At 33.9% G+C, this 23,465-nt stretch overlaps 2 protein-coding genes across 2 annotated transcripts; both read right to left on the minus strand.

Moving 5' to 3' along the window:
* Positions 1-40: 40 nt before the first annotated feature.
* Positions 41-4,449, minus strand: LOC130636032 (cytoplasmic protein NCK2-like). Its single transcript, XM_057445610.1, has 2 exons — positions 3,404-4,449; positions 41-2,928 (listed from the first exon to the last, which is right to left on the minus strand). Exons 1-2 carry the CDS (start codon positions 4,310-4,312, stop codon positions 2,701-2,703), a joined length of 1,137 nt encoding a protein of 378 aa, XP_057301593.1. The 5' UTR covers positions 4,313-4,449; the 3' UTR covers positions 41-2,700.
* A 12,655-nt stretch (positions 4,450-17,104) lies between these two features.
* On the minus strand, positions 17,105-22,910 carry LOC130636034 (ATP-dependent RNA helicase DDX51-like). Its single transcript, XM_057445613.1, has 7 exons — positions 21,963-22,910; positions 20,739-21,796; positions 19,890-20,063; positions 19,393-19,586; positions 19,048-19,198; positions 17,983-18,233; positions 17,105-17,768 (listed from the first exon to the last, which is right to left on the minus strand). The coding sequence occupies exons 1-7, from the start codon at positions 22,017-22,019 to the stop codon at positions 17,554-17,556; spliced, it is 2,100 nt and encodes a 699-aa protein (XP_057301596.1). The 5' UTR covers positions 22,020-22,910; the 3' UTR covers positions 17,105-17,553.
* Positions 22,911-23,465: the final 555 nt, after the last annotated feature.

The raw sequence follows: 23,465 nt of genomic DNA on the forward strand, positions 1-23,465 counted from the left end.
CCACATCGCAACTCGTAGAACGAAAAGAAACGAACAACACGAAGGTTTTCAACTAATATTTTAGCAGAATTAAGCAGATAGTGAAACATCAAATTTATAAATAACAGAAAATATTAAAAATATGCTTTTTTCAATCACACGGAAAAGGAGCACAGCATATAAAAATCATTACACATATATATACACAAAAATTTCTTGGGTATTGACTATCAATAGACTAACCAACGACAAAGGCGTTCAAAATCTGTAACTTCGTCATTTGAGTGACGATTGCTAATAAGATACAACACTAGTGAGAATTCTTACACATAAAGAACATAAGCGTAAAGAGGGAAGTTTAAGAGGAAATATTTTAGTATTAAGAAATAAGATACTTGAAAGAAACTTTCGCGGTAAACCAAGATGAAACATTCGCAAAATTTAGAGTATTAACGTTTGCAAATGGCACCGATTTTTATATTTGCCGAAGAAAAAAATTTTGCGAATGGATAGTCGTCCAAAAAAAAAGGGGATGAAAACAAAATTTTAATACATAAAATTGTTTACTTTTCTTAGAACAAATTCCGTGAATAAAAGAGATCTTTTACAACAATTAGCGTATGCAAAATAGGCCTATTATTTTCCAAAATTTACTATCTCGCAAAAGTTTCATTCTTTAACGTAACCAAATAACAGTTTTGTTTCCCAACACATATATATAATCTTTATTCAAGTATAACACTATAAACTGAGACTGGTGATAACATATCACCAGTCTCTTAACAACATCCTAAGTTGTGAATGGCTTTCCTTCGTGTTTTATTTGCCATTTTCATGAGGTTACTCATACTTCTCAACATAGATTTCTCTGAATACACTACACCATATCATCACTCAACAATCATCCCAAAATAACATTAAACCAAAACGAAACTCGATTCTTACAAAGACAGATTGTATTTTATTCAGAGGGGCCAGGTTCTTTTGTATAACCTAATGGAGTGATCACAGCTTTTCCTTATCAGTGACAAAACAAAGTTGGTAAAAACTTAATAATACTTTTAACAACCAAAACTATTTACCTACTTTTTTAACCGATAAAACATTTCCATCAACTATTTTTAAAGTAAATTCCCAATTCGCAAATATTCATTACTCGAATTTATTGAATTTTCAAATTTGCGAATTTTTCTTCAAATAAAATAATCGAAGTGTAACACATTAAAGAGGTGGTGATCTTGACATTTGTAAAAACTGGATCAAGGTGGCATTTTGACACATACCCACAGTACAAACCATTGTGACGAAAGAAAGGAAAATTTTAGGATTAAATCACAGACGCAGAATTTTACGTAATAAGGCAGTCTTTATTTGCCATTTGAAGGATAAATATGTTAGAACGTAACAAAATGACGCAATGTTATAACACATATAGGAAAAAATAGTTTAGCTTCAACCGGAAACGTTTGACAATATAAGATTTGTAAATTTAATAAAACGAAAAGCTTATGTGTACTTTTACTGAGATTGACAACTCATTTTCGAAAAATAAATTCCAGGACATTTCAGGAGCTTTTTGACCTTTTTCAAGGAGTAATCTTGTTTAACAAAAACTGAAATTTGAATGAGAGAAAAAACCTTTTTTGTTTTAGTCGCCAGCTGATGGGAACCATTTACTTTTTTAAAAAAAAAGAAAAGAAAAAAGAACGATACACACGATATTGCGACATATATGGAAGATAGATTTTAAAAAAAGTGAAATTAGAAACGTTTGGTAACCTAGCTGTAGAGGACGAAGGGGGAAACGGATTTCGGAGAATTTTACGACATATTTCAATTTTGCATCCCATATCTGAGAATCATCATTCCACCTCAGAACAGTATTTTTTCAGTTAAAGTATTCAAAATCTTACAAAAAAGCTGCATGCTACTCAACAACTTTCTGACAAAAAATTAGAATTAATAAAACGCATCGAGTATAAAGAAGGTACGACACGATTTGAATAAAAACATTAAAAACAACCCCTCCCATCTGTGACGACCTCCGAATGAGAACCCACCCATTTTAATTTATTAACAACCCAATTATTGATTTTAAGAAACATAACCCTCCTCCCCCCCCCCTCCCCTACAATTAGATTACCAAGAATACTGTAAGAAGAAATTAACATTTTCATTTAAAAAAAATATTAAAAAAGCATCCAAGCAAAACTTGAGAGGGTAAAAACAAAGAATTTTGTGTGTACCGCCAGGGATGAAATATATAAAATTCAAAAAAAAAACAATTAAAAAATATAAGGGCAAAATACAACTTCTCAACTTCGGAACATGAGAGCAACATTTAGGTTATAACCTTTTTGTAACCAATAATTCGCAAGACCTTTAACATCAATTCCATAGAATGAAGAAGTGTTCACAGTCGTAAAGCACGTTTGAAGTGAAAAGAGGGAAATTAATTTCTTTAGGATTAAATTACGGAACAGTTTTAATCTAGGACCTTTAACTCCAAGTTAGGTCGATTTCTCAGTTTAAATTGAGGCAGAGGCAGTAAGACTTGCAATTCTGTTAAAAGCTCTTGGTAAGTTTAATTATGCTATAAATATACTATTTTTATGAAACAGGAAAATACACGCCAGTTTTAAAAAAAAATCACGAAAAAAAACCTTTTGGGAAATAAATGCAACATACTGTACAACCATACTGTACAACCAGCCAAAATGTTCACGAATAACCAACACCATTTCTACTTAATGTTTTACTAAGTGGTTTCTCCAGATGCATTTTTTGACCAGAGTCGGTTGTATATATGACGGCTTTTATGTAATGATTTATCAGGCTGTCGACCGAGTCGAAAGAACGCTGCCCTATCACGTATTTATCGTTAACGAAGGAGATTTTGAAGTGTTTTATTCGATCTGGAACTTTCATCGACAACGAATAATCGCCAGGCTAGAGGAAAATAACAATAACAACGAAAAAACAGTCACATAAAAATTAAAAACAAGAATCAGTAATATTTTTGCTACTAAACAACAGTTTCTTGAGATATAAAATCTTAATTGCCCAAGAAAATCTAGAGCCCTAAGAACTATCTTCTGAGAAAAGCAGACAGATCCTGGAAGTGATGCCCTCAAATTTTGTTTATTTTTGGATATTTTGTGCAAATTATATAAATAATTGATACTTTTAGCCGAATGTGTAACATAGCTCTAAGAGGGCACCCTTCTTAGGTCCCAGCGTTTAATCTTTCTACGCAACCAAGCGCTGGGGTCCAAACACTAGGAGTTGCAGCCATGATTGCTTTGTATTTCAACCAATTAAAGTCTTAGCATAAACACTATCACATTTTTAATTTGTGGATTTTTTGCACATTATATAAAAAAGGAAGATGGTACAACCAACAGCAAACGACATATGCACGTACCTTACTTTCACTATTACGAACTAGATATTCTCCCTCTTTGGCATGGTTTCGCAACAATGACTCACACAACTGGCGTGACAATGTACCGTGATACCAATCGCGATTACTAAATTCATGCTCACTCTTTTTTCGCTCGACTGTTGACGTCACAGGATGTTTTGGTTTTACCGGGCCTGGCGTAACTGACGAGACTATTTCTTCAACGTAATTCCGTGGGACTAACCCAATTTCACCATTGGACTTTCGTGCTTGCCACCAATCTGGGTCATCCTTCGGTTTATTTATTATTTCAAGAACAGAGTCTTTTTCGAACGAAAGTTCTTCATGGGATTGAGAAGCAAATTTATAGAGAGTTCTTACTTTACAAATAATAGGTGTGTCCACACCGGGCATGATGTCACTAGGACTAACGTACTCTGGACTTGTGTCTGTTTGAATGTAATTAAATGGGAACCAGCCAGTTTTGCCATTACATTCACCTCTACACCAGCCATCATGTTCCATTTCTAATACCATAACTTGATCGCCTCTGTTTAATTCTATTTCATCATCTCGCGTTGGAGCATAAGGGTACTTAGCTGTGGCAACCATTAACACGTTTCCACCTTGCTTGCCTAGCTTAACTGGCTGGCTATCTGATTCTGTTGGATCAATTGATGTCCGTTTTGTATTTTTTAACACCTTGCTAGTCAAGTTGGCAATAATGTTCTTCTTGCCTTTTGTAGAGTCCTTCCGAGTCAAGTAATTGGACGGAACAAAGCCCGAATGAGAACGTTCATTCTGAACCATCCACCACAGTTGGCTGTCGTCTAATACTGTTAGTTTTTCATTTTTACGGATAGTCAACTCGTTGTCGGCCTCTGCAGTGTAATCGTACTTTGCAACCGCTATGCTATATTCCGGCTCCATTGTTGGATTTCATAAATATTAAATTACTTCTTCAACCTAAAAGAGCAACATGCATACATCCAAAGGCAAACAAATAAAAACTTGACAGTTTGTGTGATAAACGTTCTTCAAAAGAAGTGCACATTTTTGCAACGAAGCATTCATGTAATATATACATATCAGAAAAAATTCAAATATAACATCAGCCAAAAAGGCATTCTCCATATTTCTGATAATATTTTATAACATTTTTTTGTGGATGTAAATTTATGAAAAACCTGCAAGTATCTCAAGGTACCTTCTTGATAGATCTGAAGCACCAGAGTCTGATAGAGGCTAAAACTTCCTTTTTCAACATGGCTTTGCAAAGCCAACAACTTATTCCTAACCTAATTAGCTAATAGAGACTTTTAAAGCAAAGACAAACCAATGTACTGTTGCCTCTATTGTGAGGGGCCTGAAATGCTGATAAAGAAAATGTATAGGATCATGTACTTTTGAGGAATGGTTAACAAGATATTTGGATTTAAATGTGTTTTGATGACACCATCAACGTGTCTGTTATAAAACAGGGAACTTATGCAATGCAATTTTTATATAAAAGGCATTTTCGGAGGGTTTTGTAGATTTCCTCGAGCTTGCTTTTTTCACATTAAATATTTAGGTTTACAGCTCCTCTGCAAAAAATTGTCAACACAAATTAAAATTTCTTCATAAAATACTTTTTTACTGAGTCATTTTCCAACGTTTTATGCAAATCAAAGAAAGACCATACAAGGAGTAGATGCCATGCAGTCGTTGGCATGCCATAAAAAGTGCGTGTTTGTATTTTCTATTTTCTTACTTGATTTAAATATTTATATTTTTTTTACGTTGGAGACAAGTAGGTAAGTTTAAACGAGTGAACCACATACGAGAACTGAACAAACTAAAGAACCAGCAAAAATATTTGCTGATTTACTGTGTTTTGTTTATGTGTTTTAAACATTTTTTTCCAAATAGTTCTTGATATTTACTTATTTTTTCATGTGCAACAGATATATTTAAAATTCTTATACTTTGCAAGCTTGATTAATTGTTAAGCAACCATCCTGATAAAAACTTCCTAGCAAGTGATGTTTCTAACTTGATTATTCACACAAAAATAATGATTCAAAAGTAATTCTTGAAATGTTTTATTACTAAATTGTTTTTTCTATAATACATTTAAAGATTTTGAAAACGGGATAGTATAGTGGTGTTCCATATACAAGAGGACATATGGCTTTGGGACAGGTTTGGCTTCATTGACCCTTTATAAACAGTGTGTCCTGTTTGCAAATAGGCAGGTCAAAGGGTTTGAAATCGGGATGGCGTTTACAATCGAACAGAATCGGTACCTTTGTACACACTTCAGTTGTGGCAGAAGGTACTGATGTGTTTTTTATGGTGCATAATGAACTTGTATCTTATGTTTGTGTCTCAAGTGTGCTATTTTCATTAAGAAAATTTATATGTAGTTTTTTATGTTTTTTTATTCATTCCTGCTCAATAAGTCAAAGTAAAAGGTTTAGAATCAAATCTAAGACACATTTTCTGTGTATTTATTTTAGTTTGTTCTTGTTTGACGAAAAGTTACAAACATTTCTGTCAATGTTTTTTTGTTTTTTGAAAATTTAACACAAATGTTGTACAGCTATAAAAAATTTTTAACTGTTGCACAACAAATAGCTAGCTAGTTACATAGACTTTATAACTTTTTGTGCAACAAGGACTTTTCACGATCAAATCTTTACACAGTAGAAATCTGAATTAAACATATATAAACAAATAGCAGAGATTAACCAGTATCTAAAACAAATTAAAGATTTTGAAACAAACAAACAAAAAATTCCATGAAAAATTGAAAGAAATCTAATCTTAAATTTATGAATTTTAACAAAAACAGCTTCCTTACGGCATGCTTACAACATTTCATAATGGCTGCTTAGTCTGAATACTGGCCCGTGATTTGTGTAGCTAGTAGCACGACTGGTTCCCGTCCGCAAGAATTGTTTAGGGGGATTCCAAACTCAAGTTAACATCAATTGAACGATAGGGAGGGTGACCTAAAACAATGATGTTGATGTAGAAATTTTATAAAAAATGTTATTTTTTCAATTGAAAAACCAAAACAATAGCTGTATACAGTTTAAAAGTAAGTATCTTGAGATATATGTCTGTCTCTTTATATTGAACATATATGTTGCACATGAAAGGACGTTAAGATGAGGGGAGTGGGTCCGAAAATTCTAGCATTTATTCAACATTTACCATTGAGTGGTAAAAAATAATAATAATAATAATAATAATAATAATAATAATAATAATAATAATAATAATAATAATAATAACAAAAAATGATAAACCCTAGACTGCCTTAGCTCAAACAAACATAGTAACATTTATAATCTGTGAAAATTGAAAAGAAAAAGAGTAAAAAACAAAAATTAAAAAGTTAAAAAGTGATCTCCATTAGAATTTGCCAAATACATTAGAGATGGAAGTCTTAAACGAAAGCAGACACAGGTCACTTGGTCTAGAAGATTATTCCACACTTTTGCAGTTCTAAATGGGAAGGCTTTTTGCCAAAATCTGTGTTGACTAAGGGAAGTGTGACCTGTTTTTTGAAGCTCCTCTTGTTTGATGATTATGACAGTTTTTTTTGTCAAAAGGAATTTGAGCGCATGTAATCAGGAGCAATGTGATTCATGGCTTTGAAAACTAATATGGCATCGTTTTTGATGAGTAAATTATTCATTGAATATTCCCTCTCTTTCCCAAGAAAGGTATAGACACATTTTAATCGTTTTTGTAGTTTTCCCAATCTACCTTGGGTGGCACAAGCCCATGCCGAGGAGCAGTAGTTGAAATATGGCATGACAAGTGCATTAATTAAAAGGTTTTTTGTGTGAGGTGACTTTTTTTAACTGGCTGTGGTTGCCGAAAAAGATTGTTTCAGTTTTGTCCATATTAATAGTGATTTTGTTATTCTTCAGCCAGAGGTCCACTTGCGAAAGTTCCAACTCGACCTGGGAGGCAAGGGTATCCAAGTTTTTTTGGAACGAAATAATTATTGTACCATTTGCATTGCAGATTTTAAGTCATCAATATACAAAAGAAAGAGCAGGGGTTCCAACACAGATCCCTGCGGCACCCCAAAAGCGTCTTCATGAAGCAGATCTGATCCTGCGTCGTTTACAAGAGTCAGCTGCATTCGACCCGTTAAGTAGGACTCGAACCAGTCAAAGGCAGCATCTCTGATGCCAAAACACCATAGTTTTTTTAACAAAATTTTATGATCAACAGTGTCAAAAGCTTTTTTAAGGTTAATGAGCACAGCACAAACAAAGTTTTGTTGGTCGAGCTGAGTAAGAATAAAATCAGAGACATCGACTACTGCAGTTTCTGTGGAAAAGAGTTTTTGAAATCCAGACTGTCTGTCGGAAGTTGGGCTCAGAAATAAAATGAGACATTTGCCCATGCACTAACTTTTCAAAAAATTCCATAGGAGTTGGCAAAATGGAGATAATTAGTAGGATCTGTTTTATTACCACTTTTAAAAATAGGTGAGACCCTTTTAGTCTTCCAACATTTAGGTACATAACCAGTAAATAAAGATTCATTGAAAAGACTTGATAAATAAATACTTAAAGCTGACGAACCTGCTTTTAGCAGTCGTGAACCAAAGTTTTAGTGAACTAATTATTTTTTTAACACTTTTGGTCTCAATAGGGGCCCACCAAAAATTGTGTCCGCTAACAGGTGGATTAACATTAGTAGTGTCAGAAGAAAATTTAGAGGCTAGTTTGGCACCAACACCGACAAAAAATAAATTGAATGTTTTGGACAAGAAGTTTCTGTACCATCGTTTTGGACTACTCGTTTTATCAAGGTAGTATTGCCTGACTTATCAGTTTTTTTAGGGTTATCCAAAGTTGTTTTGGCCGTTTTTGAAAGTCCTGGTCTCCCCCCCCTTAGCAGTTGCTTAGGTTTCATCTTTAGTTTAAACCTTTTATGACAATGATTCGTTACAGCATGACTTTATTCCTTGACTATAAAGCTATAGTTACTCTAAATTCCTAAAATTTGTGTAGAGATGAAAGGGCATATATAGCTATAGCTACAATAATGGGGGATTCCAGACAGGAAGTGCAATAATAGTTTAGCCAGGTACAAAGCATTCATAGAAGAAAAGGCTGTTAGGATTTCCCAGCTTACTCGTTATATACAACATAAATAGAGTACGGTATACAGAAATAATATTCCTATTATAAGAATGTGAAACAACCCATCATTTCTGTTGGCTGGATCTCCCACTTCTTCGAAAACATCAACATCCAACCCTTTTTCATCCAACCTCGTTTTTAAAATGGCGCAGGCCACCCAGGGCTTACTACTCTGGGCACCACAGAAACGCCGGCGTCAAATGACGTAAGCATTATTCGTAAATGACATTTCGAAACAGCGCAGTTCTGGCTGGAAATTATTGATTTTGACTTTTTTTAATTCAGATTTCTTTTTGATGAAAAATAAAACAGAGATAATGTTCAGAGAATTCTTAATCAAGCGCTTTTTTCTAATAATTAACCAACTCTACTATAAACAGTTAAAATAACAGAACAACCTCTTTTATTTTAAATTTGTCTACCACATATCGTTCCAAAGAAATTTTTTATCTTCTTTTAAACGTAATAGTTACCCAGGATAGCTTCCCTCCTCCGATTTTTTGCGGTCTTAAGTTAAAAAAAGAGCATCGAATCACTTTCATAATTTTAAGAATCATTCAATTCTCTGGATGTCTTTTCGCAGGAAGCAAACTCTCAAGGTTGTCAGTTGTTTTTTCTGAACGTTATCTATTTTATTTTACACATCTATGATTAGTCAATACCAACAACATGCAATTTGTGCAGGCCCTGAGATCAAAGTTGCCTCTAAATCTTGAAAGCATGAAAAAGAGGTGTCGTCAATTCCAATTATTAAGCAGGATTGATAGTTTGCTTTCCTTTGTTTGAAATCAGTACTTTCTATTTGTTTCGCGCAGAATTAGTATGTATGTATGTATGTAGGTATATTTCGCATAAAAAAGGTATAGTTACAAAAGTTTCCATAGACTTATATAATATACGTAACATTACAATACATATATACATATATAATATACGTAACATATACATACAATACTACGGATTAATTGCAACTTTCCTTACTAAGCCAGGTGAAACGCAGAAGACAAAAGTAGTCTTATCATCGAGAACCTATTATTTCTACGCAAAGCGTAGTTCCGCCGGTGCCTGTTTGTGAGAAGGTAGCTATTTACTGTTTAACGTTACAAACAAGTTTATTAACAACAAATATATCCTAATCAATATAGCTATGTATAAATAATAAAAGCATAATAAAATTAAAAAAATGAGAATGAAATTAAAATTAAAGAAAAAGAATTCAAATTAGAAGAAAGACGTTTCGCTCTTAAAATTTAAGACCGAAACGTCTTTCTTCTAAGCTCCTCAGTCACGTGACTAAATGCCGTGTCTGCGGGAACATATGTAAACAGTCTTCGGACCGTGTCCGGGATTTTTAAGCAATTTTAAAGAGGTACCTATTTTATTTGGACGTGGCTAGTGCACCGGTACCGGTTCTTTAAGCTCGAAATCGCTTAAAGAACCGGTAAATCTAAAAATGACATGTGCGCAACGATATTTAAGAAATTGACATGATATTTGTTAACTGAATAAAGTATTACACCGTCTGGATCTCAATGCAGTTTTTTTTGCTAAATAATCAACGTGAATGGCGTATAAGAGCTACCGGTGCTTTAAGCTGAAAGCGTTTTGAAGTTTAAAGTGCCTTTTTTTTCGTAAAAGACAGTAGACTTAGAGTGCCGGTTTGTTTGCAGTGATACTTAGAAAACCGGTTTTTTTCGTAAGAATTAGAGTGCCGGGTTTTTTGCAGTGATACTTAGAGAAACGGTTTTTTTTCGTAACAGTTAGTGTCATTTTTTTGGAAGATACTCATTAGACTTAAAGTGACAGTTACTTTGTACGAGACAAGGTTAGATTTAGAGTGTCGTCTTTTGTAGAAGACAAGTTTACATTTGGAGTGCCGGTTTTTTTGCAGAGATATTAGAGCACCGGTGTTTTCTCGTAAGACTCATAGTCCTAGAGAGCTGGGTTTTTTGTAAGATACTTACGAGATTTAGAGTGCTGGTTTTGTTGTAGAAGACAAGATTACCTTAAAGTGCCGGGTTTTTGTAGAGATATTAGAGCGCCGGTTTTTTTGGTGAGACTCATTAAGAGCGCCGTTTTTTTTCGTGCGATTCAATAGACTTAAGCACTGGTTTTTTTCAGAGATACTTAGAGTGCTGGTTAAAAGTTTTTTTAACGAAGACGAGTAATCAGTAACTTATGAAGTAAAAGTGGATATTGGAGTAATATATGATCAAAAAATGCAATGGGAAGAGAACATTCTAAAAACTTGAATATATATTTATTCACTTGTCACGCCATATTTCCAAATGCTGCTTTTGCACACTGTATCTGCAAAAAACAAAGTAGCATGATCAAAGAGGGGCATTACCTTTGGCCCTATTAACTCCTGCCAGGATTTGAACCTGGATCTCCTATGAAATTCTCCACAACAATCCTGCCTTTAGACCACAGGAGTTTTACACAATTCCTAAGGAACTGTGAGAATTGCAGTATTGTAAAAATTATTCAAAAACATTTAGTGCGATAACAGCCCTAATTATTAAATTCTGTGGTGCGTTATTTGTCACGGTCATAAACCCCACCTTAAAACATCAAACGTTATGTAATGGCAGCATGAGTATGAAAGAAACCCTCTTAGCTTGTTGACTAAAAACAGGGAAATATGCCTCTTGTTCTTTTTGTTAAACTTGAGGAAATTATATATACAAAAGATTTTTTACTGCAGATGGACATCTTCCCAGCAGGTACACGAACGTCGTACAGACGTCTGTTGCTAGTCGCTGCTACGTTGCGACGTCGGCTACGTTGTTACAATGTCGCACCGACGTCGTAATTTTCGACGTCGCATATCGACCATAAACCGACGTCGATCCAGACGTCGCATGTCGACCGTAAACCGACGTTGATCCAACGTTAGGTTATCAGACGTCGGATTAATACTTCAACACGACGTTGTACCAACGTCGCATCAACGTAAGATTCGATAACTCTTTGAGGGAAAAATTATTCTTAGAATTTTCTAAGAAAAATAAAAAACGGTTTTTACAAATGCAATAACTGACTGACTATTGGAGATTGGGGGTACGTTGTTATTATAATTTTATTTTTAAGAGAGAAAGCGCGAAAGTTTCCAGTTCAATGTGACCAAACCATGTGATAAAAATTATGAAATTTAATTTGTTAAAACATCGTACTTTCGAACGAGGCAATATTCGAACGGAAAAGAAGTCGCTTAGAATTTAAAAATACACACAATGTTTTTTTCTTTACTAAAGAAAGTTGAAGCTGAATTTTGAAATTTATTTGTTGAAACGACGTTATATATGTGTCAGTTTCTTTTGCGCTAAAATCGTTGTGTGTTAATTTTAAGCATTTGTTGTTGGTTTTATGAAGATATAGAAGAAAAGAAAGAAAGTGGAAATATTTCAAAATATAATGAGAAGGATCAGTAAGTTTTCTTAATTGCCTGCGTTACCCTGAATATTTATATGAAATACAATGTATACATATTTCAAGTTTATTTGGTGTCATTATTTCGCATAATGCTATAGAAAAAATTCTTGATTTTTGGTTGATGAAAAAAGCGACAAAAAGGAATTGAGAAGATTCCCGTTTTGATAAGAAACTAGTATAGAAAGTGTTGCGGAGAGGTTGCCAAGGCAAAGGCATTAAGTACGGCAAGGAAAGGGCACGGCAAAGGCAGGCCAGGAAGAGGAATCAGTAAGGCAGGGGTAGGCAAGGCATGGGAGGCACAGGCAAGGCAAAGGCATTGAGCACGGCAAGGAAAAGGCACGACATAGGCAGGCAAGGAAACAGGAAGAGGAATCAGCAAGGCAGGGGTAGGCAAGGCATGGGAGGCACAGGCAAGGGCATAGTAGGCAGGCACCAGAAAAGGCATAGGAAGGGTAGGCAAAGGCACGGTAAGTGCTGGCAAGGCAAGGAAACGGCAAGGCAAGGACAGGCACCTTAATAGAAAATATCCCCCTACAACTCAAAGATTACGTATACTCAATATATCTAAGATATGTATCATATCCGAGAGCATAGAAAATATTGAGGTGGAAATATTTCAAATTTAATAGCTCAAAAAAAGGTCTCAAATTTATATCAGGTCAATATCATGTTAGCCGAATTATGTGCCAATACAAGAATTTAAACAATCGGTCATAAGGCAAAAAAATTATCATTTTTTGATAAATCTGAGATTAAAAGTAACCTGGTTCCAATGACAACAACATTAAAAAGTCAAGATATAGAAATAATCAGAGAAGTCCACGAGAAAGGCAAAATGTTTTTAGTAAAGAACGCATTTTTTGGTTTCTTCTGCCTACCTGGTTTATCAACACAAAACTTTTTACTATAAAGTGATAGATCTATTACAAAAACAAAGCATTTTTGGGCTCTATAAATGAAAGTGATGAATGTATGCAACTCCCCCCTCTACAACTCAAAGATTACCTATTATACTCAATATAGTAAAGATCATATATTTATGAATACCTGTTTCGAATACCTAATTCAAAAACCCGCCCGAACTCGCCCTTCTATATATATATGCAGGCGTTTGCAGCTTATCGGCACCGTCTTCTCTAGCATAACTAGAGTACAGTACAGTATTTTAAGTCAAGTTTTGTTTTTAGTATATAATTAAAGACTGGATAGTAAAGTATGTAATCTTTGTTTTAGATTTGAATCCGTTGAGTTAGTTTACCACATTGAAAATGGATTATAAAGACATTTATAATTGGTATTCTCAACTGCAAGATAAACGTATGTCTTCCATGTGTGCTAGTTTCGTAGCTACATTTAATTGTCTGATGACGTGTTCACAGCTAAGTTTGTATACAAAGGTCAATAGAACCATAGTCATAAGAAAAAGAGACTATGATGACTATGATAGAACCTACCAGAAGATGCAAGAATTGATGAGAAATAAATCAAAGAAACTTGAACCTTTAAAAAAAATGAAGTTTATTTTGCCAGTGCAAGAGTCTTCTCATGAAAAATTGCTGAAAATAGATTTTGAGGAAAACTAAATTAGAAAATGCGTCATTGAAAAGAAAAATGGAAAGTTATGATGATCTGGAGTTTGAATATTCAAAATATTTGGAGGAAGTTAAGAATGTAAGTATGGAAGTATGGAATTGAGCAAATTTATGAAAACTAACAAACACTAAGAAGAAGAGAAAGTGTGGTCTTTCCCGTTATTGCTAGATTTTGAAAAAGGAGACATCATATTGTTATAGGCTAGCATTAGTTTACTACTCCTATATATAGTTAGTATGTGCAGGAGTAGCTAGTTAAAGAAATATGTAAATTTCTACACTTTTAGATTTATGTTGAGATTTCACTTTTTTATGATGCCCTATTTTTCAGTAAGGCCTTGGAACTTAAATTCAATTTTCTTGTTTAAATTACTGGTATATTACACACATTAAAATGTTTAACATTTTTGTGTTGAAATATCTATTGGAAATATTTTAAATTTTTTTTATTTACCTTTAGAGGCTTTCGTCAATACTTGTGGCTAGTTTCCGAATTCGTCATTTTGTATGGCTTGTTTATGGATGGTTTAGTGCACTGTTTCCATCAATGTATTTACTTTTATTTCCGTTTTTATCAGTTTTTATGCAAATTTTAGCTATTTTACCATATATGGTCATTCAAAAAATGGCGAATGTATGACGTCATATGATAAAAATAGACGCACAGTTAATTTTAGCAATTAGTTATCTCTCATCTCTTAAAATATGAAAAGGTCAATGTCTTGTCAGTAAAAAGTTTCACGTGTTTGAAAGTGACCTCCAAATAGCGTTTTTCTGACTAATTTTATCCCCTGTTTTTGTGCGAAATTATTTTGCACGCTTCACCAAGTATTTAGCATTTTTGCGACCAAAATTGACTCCAATTAGTTCAACTTATTTGTTCATAACTTTTGAACGAGTGATCGTTGGAAGCTGTTTGACCTCTCGTTAAAACCGTATTTCCATGCACTATTCGATAGTCCTAACAACGCTTAAGTAAGATCTTAAGTAAAAAAAATGGCCTATGGACCCAATTCAAATAAAAGTAGATTTTTCAATTTACATCGAAATATTTTGTCCGAAGTAGATACAAAAATTGACTTCTTAATTTTGTTAAAGCTATTCCAAATGTGTGGTCCGCGGTACGAAATGAAAAATTGACTGTTTTTAGTTTTTCTAAATGGTGGATAGTATTGACCTGCAGATCTTGTTGTGTATTTGTTATGAGAAGTGTGAAAGGTGTTAGTAAATACTTCAGGTGTGTCATTATTGTTTGCTTTGTACATGAAACAAAGCGTTTGAAAAATATTTAGTTGAAATACATTCAAGGCTTTCATTGACTGAAGTAATGGTCTGGAATGAGTTAGCCTATTTTTAAAAGTGATTATTCTTGCAGCATGTTTTTGATGAAGGTAAAGTGCCTGTATTTTAGTTTTATTAGTGCCACCCCGAACTATGTTAGCGTAATTAATATGACTGTGTATAAAAGAGTAATACAATTGTATTAAAGATTGTCTGTTGAGAAAGTTACGTGATTTGCAAAAAAGGATGCCAATAGATTTTGAAACTTTTAAACTTACCATAGATATGTGTTGGTGCCACTTTAAATTTTCATCAAGTATCACACCTAAGAATTTGGTGGATATCTCCCGTGAAATTTGATTTCCTTCTATTTCTAGTTTAGGTAGGGCAATAGACAAGTCCTTTCTTCTTTGTGGTGTGTGGAATAATGTATACTTTGTTTTTTTTATATTTAGTGATAATTTATTAGCAGAGAACCAGGTCGATTATTTGTTTAACTCAGTATTTACAGTTTTATAAAGAGTATTAATACATTTACGGGAGTAACACAAATTAGCGTCATCTGCAAACATAATGGAATTTAGTATTTCAGATCAATTGCTTAGATCATTAATATATATTAAAAATAAGAGTGGCCCAAGAATTGAACCTTGTGGAATATCACATTTAATTGTTAGCTTATTAGATTTTTGTCACTGCCAATATCTATGTATTGAGTTCGTTCACTCAGATAACTTTTAAACCATTTTAATGTCACCCCACTTATTCCATACGCATTCAGTTTACCTAATAATATGTTGTGATCAACGGTATCAAAAGCCTTAGATAGGTCAATAAAAATACCCAAAGTAAATTTTCCATCACTAAAAGATTGATGAATGTCCTCCAGTAACAATTGTAGTAATAATTGCATAAAAAAGAAATCGTCGTGGCATTTCATTTTTTATCTTTTTAAAAGGAACAATGCAATTTTCGCGAGTAGTTATTTTCACATTTTTTTTATTTATGAACTAAGTTTTGATTGGGGATTACGAAAGTCCTGACTCGCTAAAAACGCTGTATCAGGTCAAACTTAAGCCACTTTTTAAAAGACAACCTTAGAAGTAAACAGAATTGTGTTATTTTATTAACTATATGTTATATATATTTATCGAGTAAATTGTATTAAATTAAACCTTGGGACATACATAAGGCTCGAAATCCTGCCGTTATAATAAACCATTTTGAACACTCCTGTCGCCAAGAAAAGCATATTCGGCCCACGCAATTTTTGTTGATAGACAAAGTAATGTGGAGATAAACTCTGTTTTTATCACTTTAAGTTCCTGTAAGGTTCTAAGATAAAACATTGGTGTTTTACTACAACCAAAAAGTATATTTCATAGGCTTTTCAATATTTGGAGCTTTTTTCAAAATGCTGACTTGCCCCCGAAGGCCAGCATTGTGTTTTGCAGCATGTCCGTTGAGTAAGATCTTTCATGTAATTTTCCTTAAAAATCTTGGTAAAAAATACTTTGGGCAAGTTCAAGATTTCCTCAAGAAACTTAACTTAGGTTAAAGAGTCTTCTATAAACCCAAGAGCTGATTCTTACTTACCACCACCCAAACAAAATCTGACACCCAAGGTTTGATACCTAAGGTTATACCTAGCCAAGAATTATTTATGCAGCTTAAGCTAGCTAACAAAAAATAAATATTTTTTACATTCAGACTTTCAGTTCCATTTCAGTGGCTAGTTCACCAACCAGCAAGAGTGATGACTGTTATTTGGCTACAGTACGTTCTGATCACTCGGAAAATACAGTCTACTCATAAGCAGCCCACAAGGATAAGATTATTTACAATCCGTGTTCATATTGGCCAACTAATTGGTTGAGAATGAGAAGAGGCATTCTTACTGATTTTTGAGAAATTTCTCGAGGTTAAATATTTTAGCCTAGATAACACTAATATTGTGGTGTTCAGGCTCTGCGCTGATTCTCTCTTCTCTCTATCTTCTTGCGATTTTAACAATTCAAAATGACACACAAAGAATATCAATGGAAGCGTACTTGTACGAATGTTTTACGGCGAAGATTTTTACTTTTAAAAACATTTGATAACATTTTTACAATAGCCGCAAAATTTTATATTTTTGATCTGCAAAATAAGTCGCAAATAGTGTGACTGACAAGTCAAACAATCTCTTTATTTGTTCGTTGTGTTTGGTTTTGCCGCAACTGCTGTGTTAACCACTACACCAAAAGAACACACCTGAAAGTATGAAGCAGTTTTTACGCTTGGTTCGTTTACTTACAAATTGTTAACATTACAAAATTTCCCATACAATTATATTCAATTTTCCAATTAAAAATTAAATTCATCTAGTCGGAAAATTACATATCCGTTCTTTACATTTGGTATAGGTCATAATTTATCTGATTTACTAATTCTGTTTGTCAATTTAATTAAATTACGCAACTTTTCCTTTTCACAAATGATTAATCAATCCGATTATACGTCACGGGAAGTAGGAAGTCTGATTTACCGTCACGCAAGTCTTCCTTATATTGTACTCACATAAGCACGTTTCACTCGACAGACTCTACACACAGATTTTCGTTTCCTTCTCACCTTCTTAATTATGACGTCTCCAGTACATTCCCTCCTTCTATCACGATTGGGAAATAAAAAATGTCTACTTCAAACAGTAGGTCTTTTACCACAACTATGTCTTCTTTGTTAATATTCCCGCATGTTTCGCCCTCTTCTCCTCGGCAACGATAGATTGGAGTGAACTCAACGCCTCCGCATACTTCTCTTCAAAAGATGCAATGTCGGTTTTCTTGACTTTCATCACACTGTACGAACTACCAGATAACTTCTTCATCATCTGCTTGAAATGGAAGACCTCTTTACGCGAAAGAATTGTGATCGCTTCCCCTATATAAAAAACAGTGTGTGTGTGTGTGTGTGTGCAATCTTAAAGTTTTCAAGTGTAATTAAAAAAACTAGAACAGTGGAAACAGAGAGCTGGTTAATAAATCAATCAATTTTATGTGTTTGTTTGTATTCAGTTATAGTGTAGGCTTTCTTCGACATCGCATGCGCTGGGTGACAAAAATCTACATAAGAAGCACACAACACAACAACAAACCTTTCATTCCAGCTCTCGCAGTTCTTCCCACTCTATGTACATACGTCTTCGCACTTGCAGCAGGGTCGTAGTTAACAACGAGACTGACGTGTTCGATATCAATACCACGAGCCATAGCATCGGACGAAACTAATAAGTCGATCTTACCGCTTTTGAAATCTCGTATGATACCTTTCCGCTGCGTTTCTGATAGACTGGAGGAGAACTCTGATACAGTGAAACCACCAAATGACTTTAACAGCACACATAATCTATAATAAGAAAAAGTCAGATAAAAAGTCCAACAGGGAAGTGCACAAAAAAAGTATTTACAAGCGTATACCTTATTCTAGGAAATTAACGATCATGAAAGTAACGCGAAGAAAATTAACGCAAACGCCGATAACATCAAAAAAGAATTTAATTAATAACTACTCGCGATTTTGCTCAATTAATTTACAAAAAGTATTAAAATCACGTGAATCATGAAATTAAAATAAAATTCGATGTACATGTTTACTTTTTGTGAAAATTGGCTCATTGACAACCAGTTTCTCTTGTTTTCTTCAAAACGTCTACAATACCAGCCTGCTCTAGTCATATTAGGGGAAATGTATCAGAAAAAGGACAAAAAAGTATACGTGTGAGCTTTGGATTGGAATTGCCAGAAAAACATATTTTTAAATTTCGCTTTATTTTTGTGCCTCTCGTTTGAATAAGGTATACTACGCAACCATTGACAAAAGTGCTTTGGCTCGGACATATTTGTTGCGATGGTTGTTTCTGCTCTAGAGTAACGGTAATATGTATAAAGAAGATTTTTAACTGTAGTTGTGGACAAAGCTAATGGAATGCCTGTCAACATAGTTTCAATGTTCTTTCAGGGTACCCAAAGGGTGTCGCTTTGGATGAGACCGCTTCTTAAGGTTCAGGACATTTTGCTAGCGTCATATTGCTAGCGTCACATTGCTAGACAAAAAAAAGTAATGCAAATAAAATGCTGAGAAACATTATTAGCATAAGAGATATTATTCCCTCCTATTTCAAATAAGCGTATAAGAAAGAAAAACATTTTTTATTTCTTACCTGTGTGTTCCCTCAATAGATTTCGTGAAGCATAAAACACGTTTACGATGCAAAGTCATCATCAGGTAGTTTAACACCAGAGGCTTCTCCCCTTCTTCAACCACAACCATTTTCTCAACGAGTTCGGGAGGAATGATAAACCGCTCATCGTCTACGCAATAATAACAACATGTAACCAAGTCATCAGTTATCATAAGACGTAATCATTAAAGAGTTCATAATTTTAAACCTTTTCCTGTTACGAATCACAAAGAGAAACAACACGAACACGGGAATAGTTTGTGAGGGAGCGTCTTAACCAGGTTAAAAACTTTTTTTTTTGTCAAGTAAATTAACATTCTTCACCTGTCACATGTTCGACATCATTGTCCCTACTTCCACTCTTCATCTGAGAGGTATACAAGACGGGCTTAAACAGTTCGAGCGGCGCAAGCTTCTCCGGATTCTGCGTGAGAGTTGCTGAAAACAAGAGCTTCTGCAAGGGAGGACTATTCTGTTGAAGTGTACGCACGTTTAACGGAAACAACTTTTGGTGACACCTGAGGGTGAGAAGATAACACAAGACATAAATCCATTTGAGTGTAAGAGCATAATACAGAATACAAATTTATCATTACCAGTATAACATTCATTGAGCTGTCGAGTTTTAAAGAGAATTAAAGCTAGATGAATTTTACAGTACTTATTGCGGTAAAAAAGTCCTGCAAAAACGAAACCTGCAAGTTTAAAATCTGCATTAGTTAATTAATTCATAAAAAAAAAAATACGTAATTAAAAAAAGATTTCATCCAAACTTCACTATGTCTTCTTCAAGGTTTCAAATTCAATAAATTATTTCTTACTGCATGACAAGTCCAAGCCATCCACTGTAGTCTTGCCCAAGCAATCGATCAGCTTCATCGATAACGAGAAATTGTAAATGTCGAAGTGAAAAGCCTTCAGTTTGCTTTATGTGGTCTACTAGTCTACCAGGAGTGCAAACTAGTACATCCACTTTGCTAATGTATCCGTTAGGTCTGCAAAATGGATATTTTTCCGATTTAGTAAAAACTAAGAATTTAGTGAAACACACTACATAAACCCGAATATACATTTCTTAATAACGCATCAAATTATGCAATTTGAGGAGTTGTTCTGCTGAGAAAGTGTTTGAATGGTACAAAAAGAATACTTGAATGCAAGCAAGGTTAATGTAACTAGATCGGTATTGTCAAGCATTTAAACTTATGGGAAAAGCAGCATTTAAAATATAGTTCTCCAAAGAATAAATAATATTCAAGTAATTTAAAAGTGAAAAATAAAATAGTGTAGTGTTAGTAGTGTTAAAGACCATTACATATTTAATTACAGAAGCGAAACAATCCCATGTTTATATTGAACAGAATTTCTTGGTCTTAGATTTTAGACAGCGTTTTTCTATACCCAGTATGAAAAGTATTGGCATATTTTTAATAAATGCATTTTGATATAGGGTTAAAACATAGTTGGAAATAGGATTTAGTAGAAATGATTGTTTGAAAGTCAAAAATGCTTAAATACGAAAATTCAACTTCCATTACTTTTGTCAATTTTCATTACATTTATTCTCCACTGACAATGAAGTCTGACTTTAAAAGTCCGACAGGTAGCCTATAATTTGAACATTGTGATACGTCTGGCAGGCAGACTGTGGCCATAAAAAATTGACATACCCTTTTACCGTCAACATTTCTTGCTCTTTTGAAAACGTCTTTACTCCAGACGCCAAACCAACTTTAACATGAGTACCTTTGGTGTAAAACTCGAAAACTTGTTTCACTTGAAAAGCCAAGTCTTTGGACGGCAATATAACCAAACAGTACAAACTTCTTACAATCTTTTTCGACAATGTTTCAATGATAGGCAATGTGTATGCCAAGGTCTTTCCACTGCCGGTTGGGGCTTGCACACAAATGTCTTGTGGAGGTAGCCAACTATGTTGCTTAATGCGCAGCACTTTTGGGATCACGTATGCTTGGACTGGAAAAAAATGAGTGATTTCCGCAGAGTTTAAGTTCTTTAACATGTTTTCACTGACAAAATTTGTTTCAGCTATTAGAACTTTGCCAGCATCGATTCCTGCAGGTAGAACAATTGGTTCGGACAACCATCGTGGCAAACTCCTCCTTACTTTTGTCTTCTTTTTGTGAGTTTGTTTCCCTAATACAAGAAATAATCTTTTGTTAGGCTTTTCGTCCTTAACTTTACTTTCGTTAACACCTTCATCCACATTTGTCTCGTTTATATTCTTTATCATTGTTTCATCAACTACCGTACTTTCATTTCCCTCATCCACACTTTCTATGGACATCCTTACTATATCATCATCTGCATCATACTTTTTGGGCGGTTCTTGATCATTATCCTGAACTGTGTTTATTTCACTATCACAATCAGCATTTGGTTTTGATTTCTTAAGTTTTCGTATTTTCTCTCGTGGAGATGCAATATTAGATGATTCTGATTTCATTCTGTTTTCTGGCAATGATATTAGTTCTTTCTCCCCTTTCTTATCTTTAGATTTAGATTTTATGCTTTTTCTATTTATATTATTAACTTCATTTATATCAGCTTCTACTTTTATTCCCCTTATCTCCTTCTTGGCTTTCTTTTTTGGTGTCCCTTCATTTTTATTTGCATCTTCTACATGTGCTTCAACGTTACTCTTGCGCTCGCTTTTACGTCTCTCTATTCTCTCTTTCAATTTACGCATTTGGTCATCAGGAGTTGTCTAGACATGCATACAATATGAAAGCTTAAACTAACTGCAACAAAAAATCTCTTTTTGGTACGAGAAAACACACAACAGTACAATAAATAAAACCCATCAATCAAGCATCGTTTTGAATATCATATGACAAGCCGACACAAATAAAGCAACACAAATAATAGCATACCTGATGAATTTCACAACCATATCTTTCAATGGTAAACAAGTCCATTTTCAATTGCATTTATTACGTCTGTTTGAAATACATTGTAATTATTACACAATCAAAGGAAAATCTATAGCTAGAACGAAAAAAGAACTTGACCAAACACAGTGATAATAATCAGAAAGATTACCTTAAGGGAAGAAGTTAAAGCGGAAAGACAATTTTGCGGAATTTGTGAATTAAAGCCATGCCAAAATTAGTTATTTAATGTTAGTTTTTTTACTTTTATGTGTGGATTTTAATTAACATGCTTGTGCCACCTGCCAAAATAAATTCCCACCAAAAATTTCTTCCCCAAGGAAGGCTTCCACTCAAACGAATGCGGTCGGATCGTTTTTATTAAAATTGGTTTTCACTTAAATTCGACCATGCCTCGATCGATGGCGATTCATTTAAATATATTTCAAAGCAATAACACAAATTTGATATGAAATAATGATATTGAGCATGTACCTAGAATTTCATGACATTTAAATGGGATAAACAAAAAAAATATTTTCGTATTAATGTCTCCAATCCATGAATCATGTCGATCGACGAAGATCATGCAATGTTCTATTTTTAGTAACATCGATGTGATCGACGTCGATCGATTCGACCATATTCGTTTGACCAGAAACCCGCATTTTCAGTAAATAACTGTCTTAAATGGGGTTTTAAAAAACCTAGATAAAAAACCTATTGTCATTGGTATCACACAGCGAAAAATCACAACAGTCACAAACAAACAAGCTTATTTTACTTATTCTTCAATCAAACCACCAAAAGTCTTCACATGAAACTCAATGGTAGCTCGCAGTAAATCCTTTTGTCAACAGTCTCTTAATACAGAATACAGAAATAAAGAGAACATTTTTACTATGCCAACATAACATAAATCACTTGTGTAAAGCTTATTTTCTTCACTGCAAATTAACAGGCTGTTTAAAAAGCAAATTAAGGAGTTTTTATCCTTTTTTCAAGAGTGAGCTAGTTCAAAGATAGCAATTTTAATGAAATTGAAAAATTATCTTTAAAACGTTTTCCAAGAGTTTTTGTGCAGAAGTGGCTTTTTTTATTCCCACAACTTCGCAGAAGTGGCTACTCAACAATGTGCATTGTCACAGGGTGGTCACGTTATATATGGAAAGTCCCATTAGCACTGCTGAATTTATAAATTGAATAATCCTTCAGACAATTTCAGTAATCAAGTAAAAAAAAATCAGGTGAAAAACAACCTGAAATCTCATCTTATCAACATGAATGCATACCACTAAATATGAAAATTAAAAGTCGTCAAATTTGAAAAAACCTAAATGTAAAAAATTCCAAACAAAATTCCATGCTTTTCTACGACTTATTAAATTCTCATGACTTGTGGTCATCCTGTACCAATCAAAGAGGAACATCAAAACTGTTAAACGCAAATTTTTGTGAATTTGGACCCTATTCAAAAAATTAGGTTCTATAAATTTGATTCCACAA

Source organism: Hydractinia symbiolongicarpus, chromosome 3, assembly GCF_029227915.1.
Source record: "Hydractinia symbiolongicarpus strain clone_291-10 chromosome 3, HSymV2.1, whole genome shotgun sequence".
NCBI classification, from domain to species: Eukaryota; Metazoa; Cnidaria; class Hydrozoa; order Anthoathecata; family Hydractiniidae; genus Hydractinia; species Hydractinia symbiolongicarpus.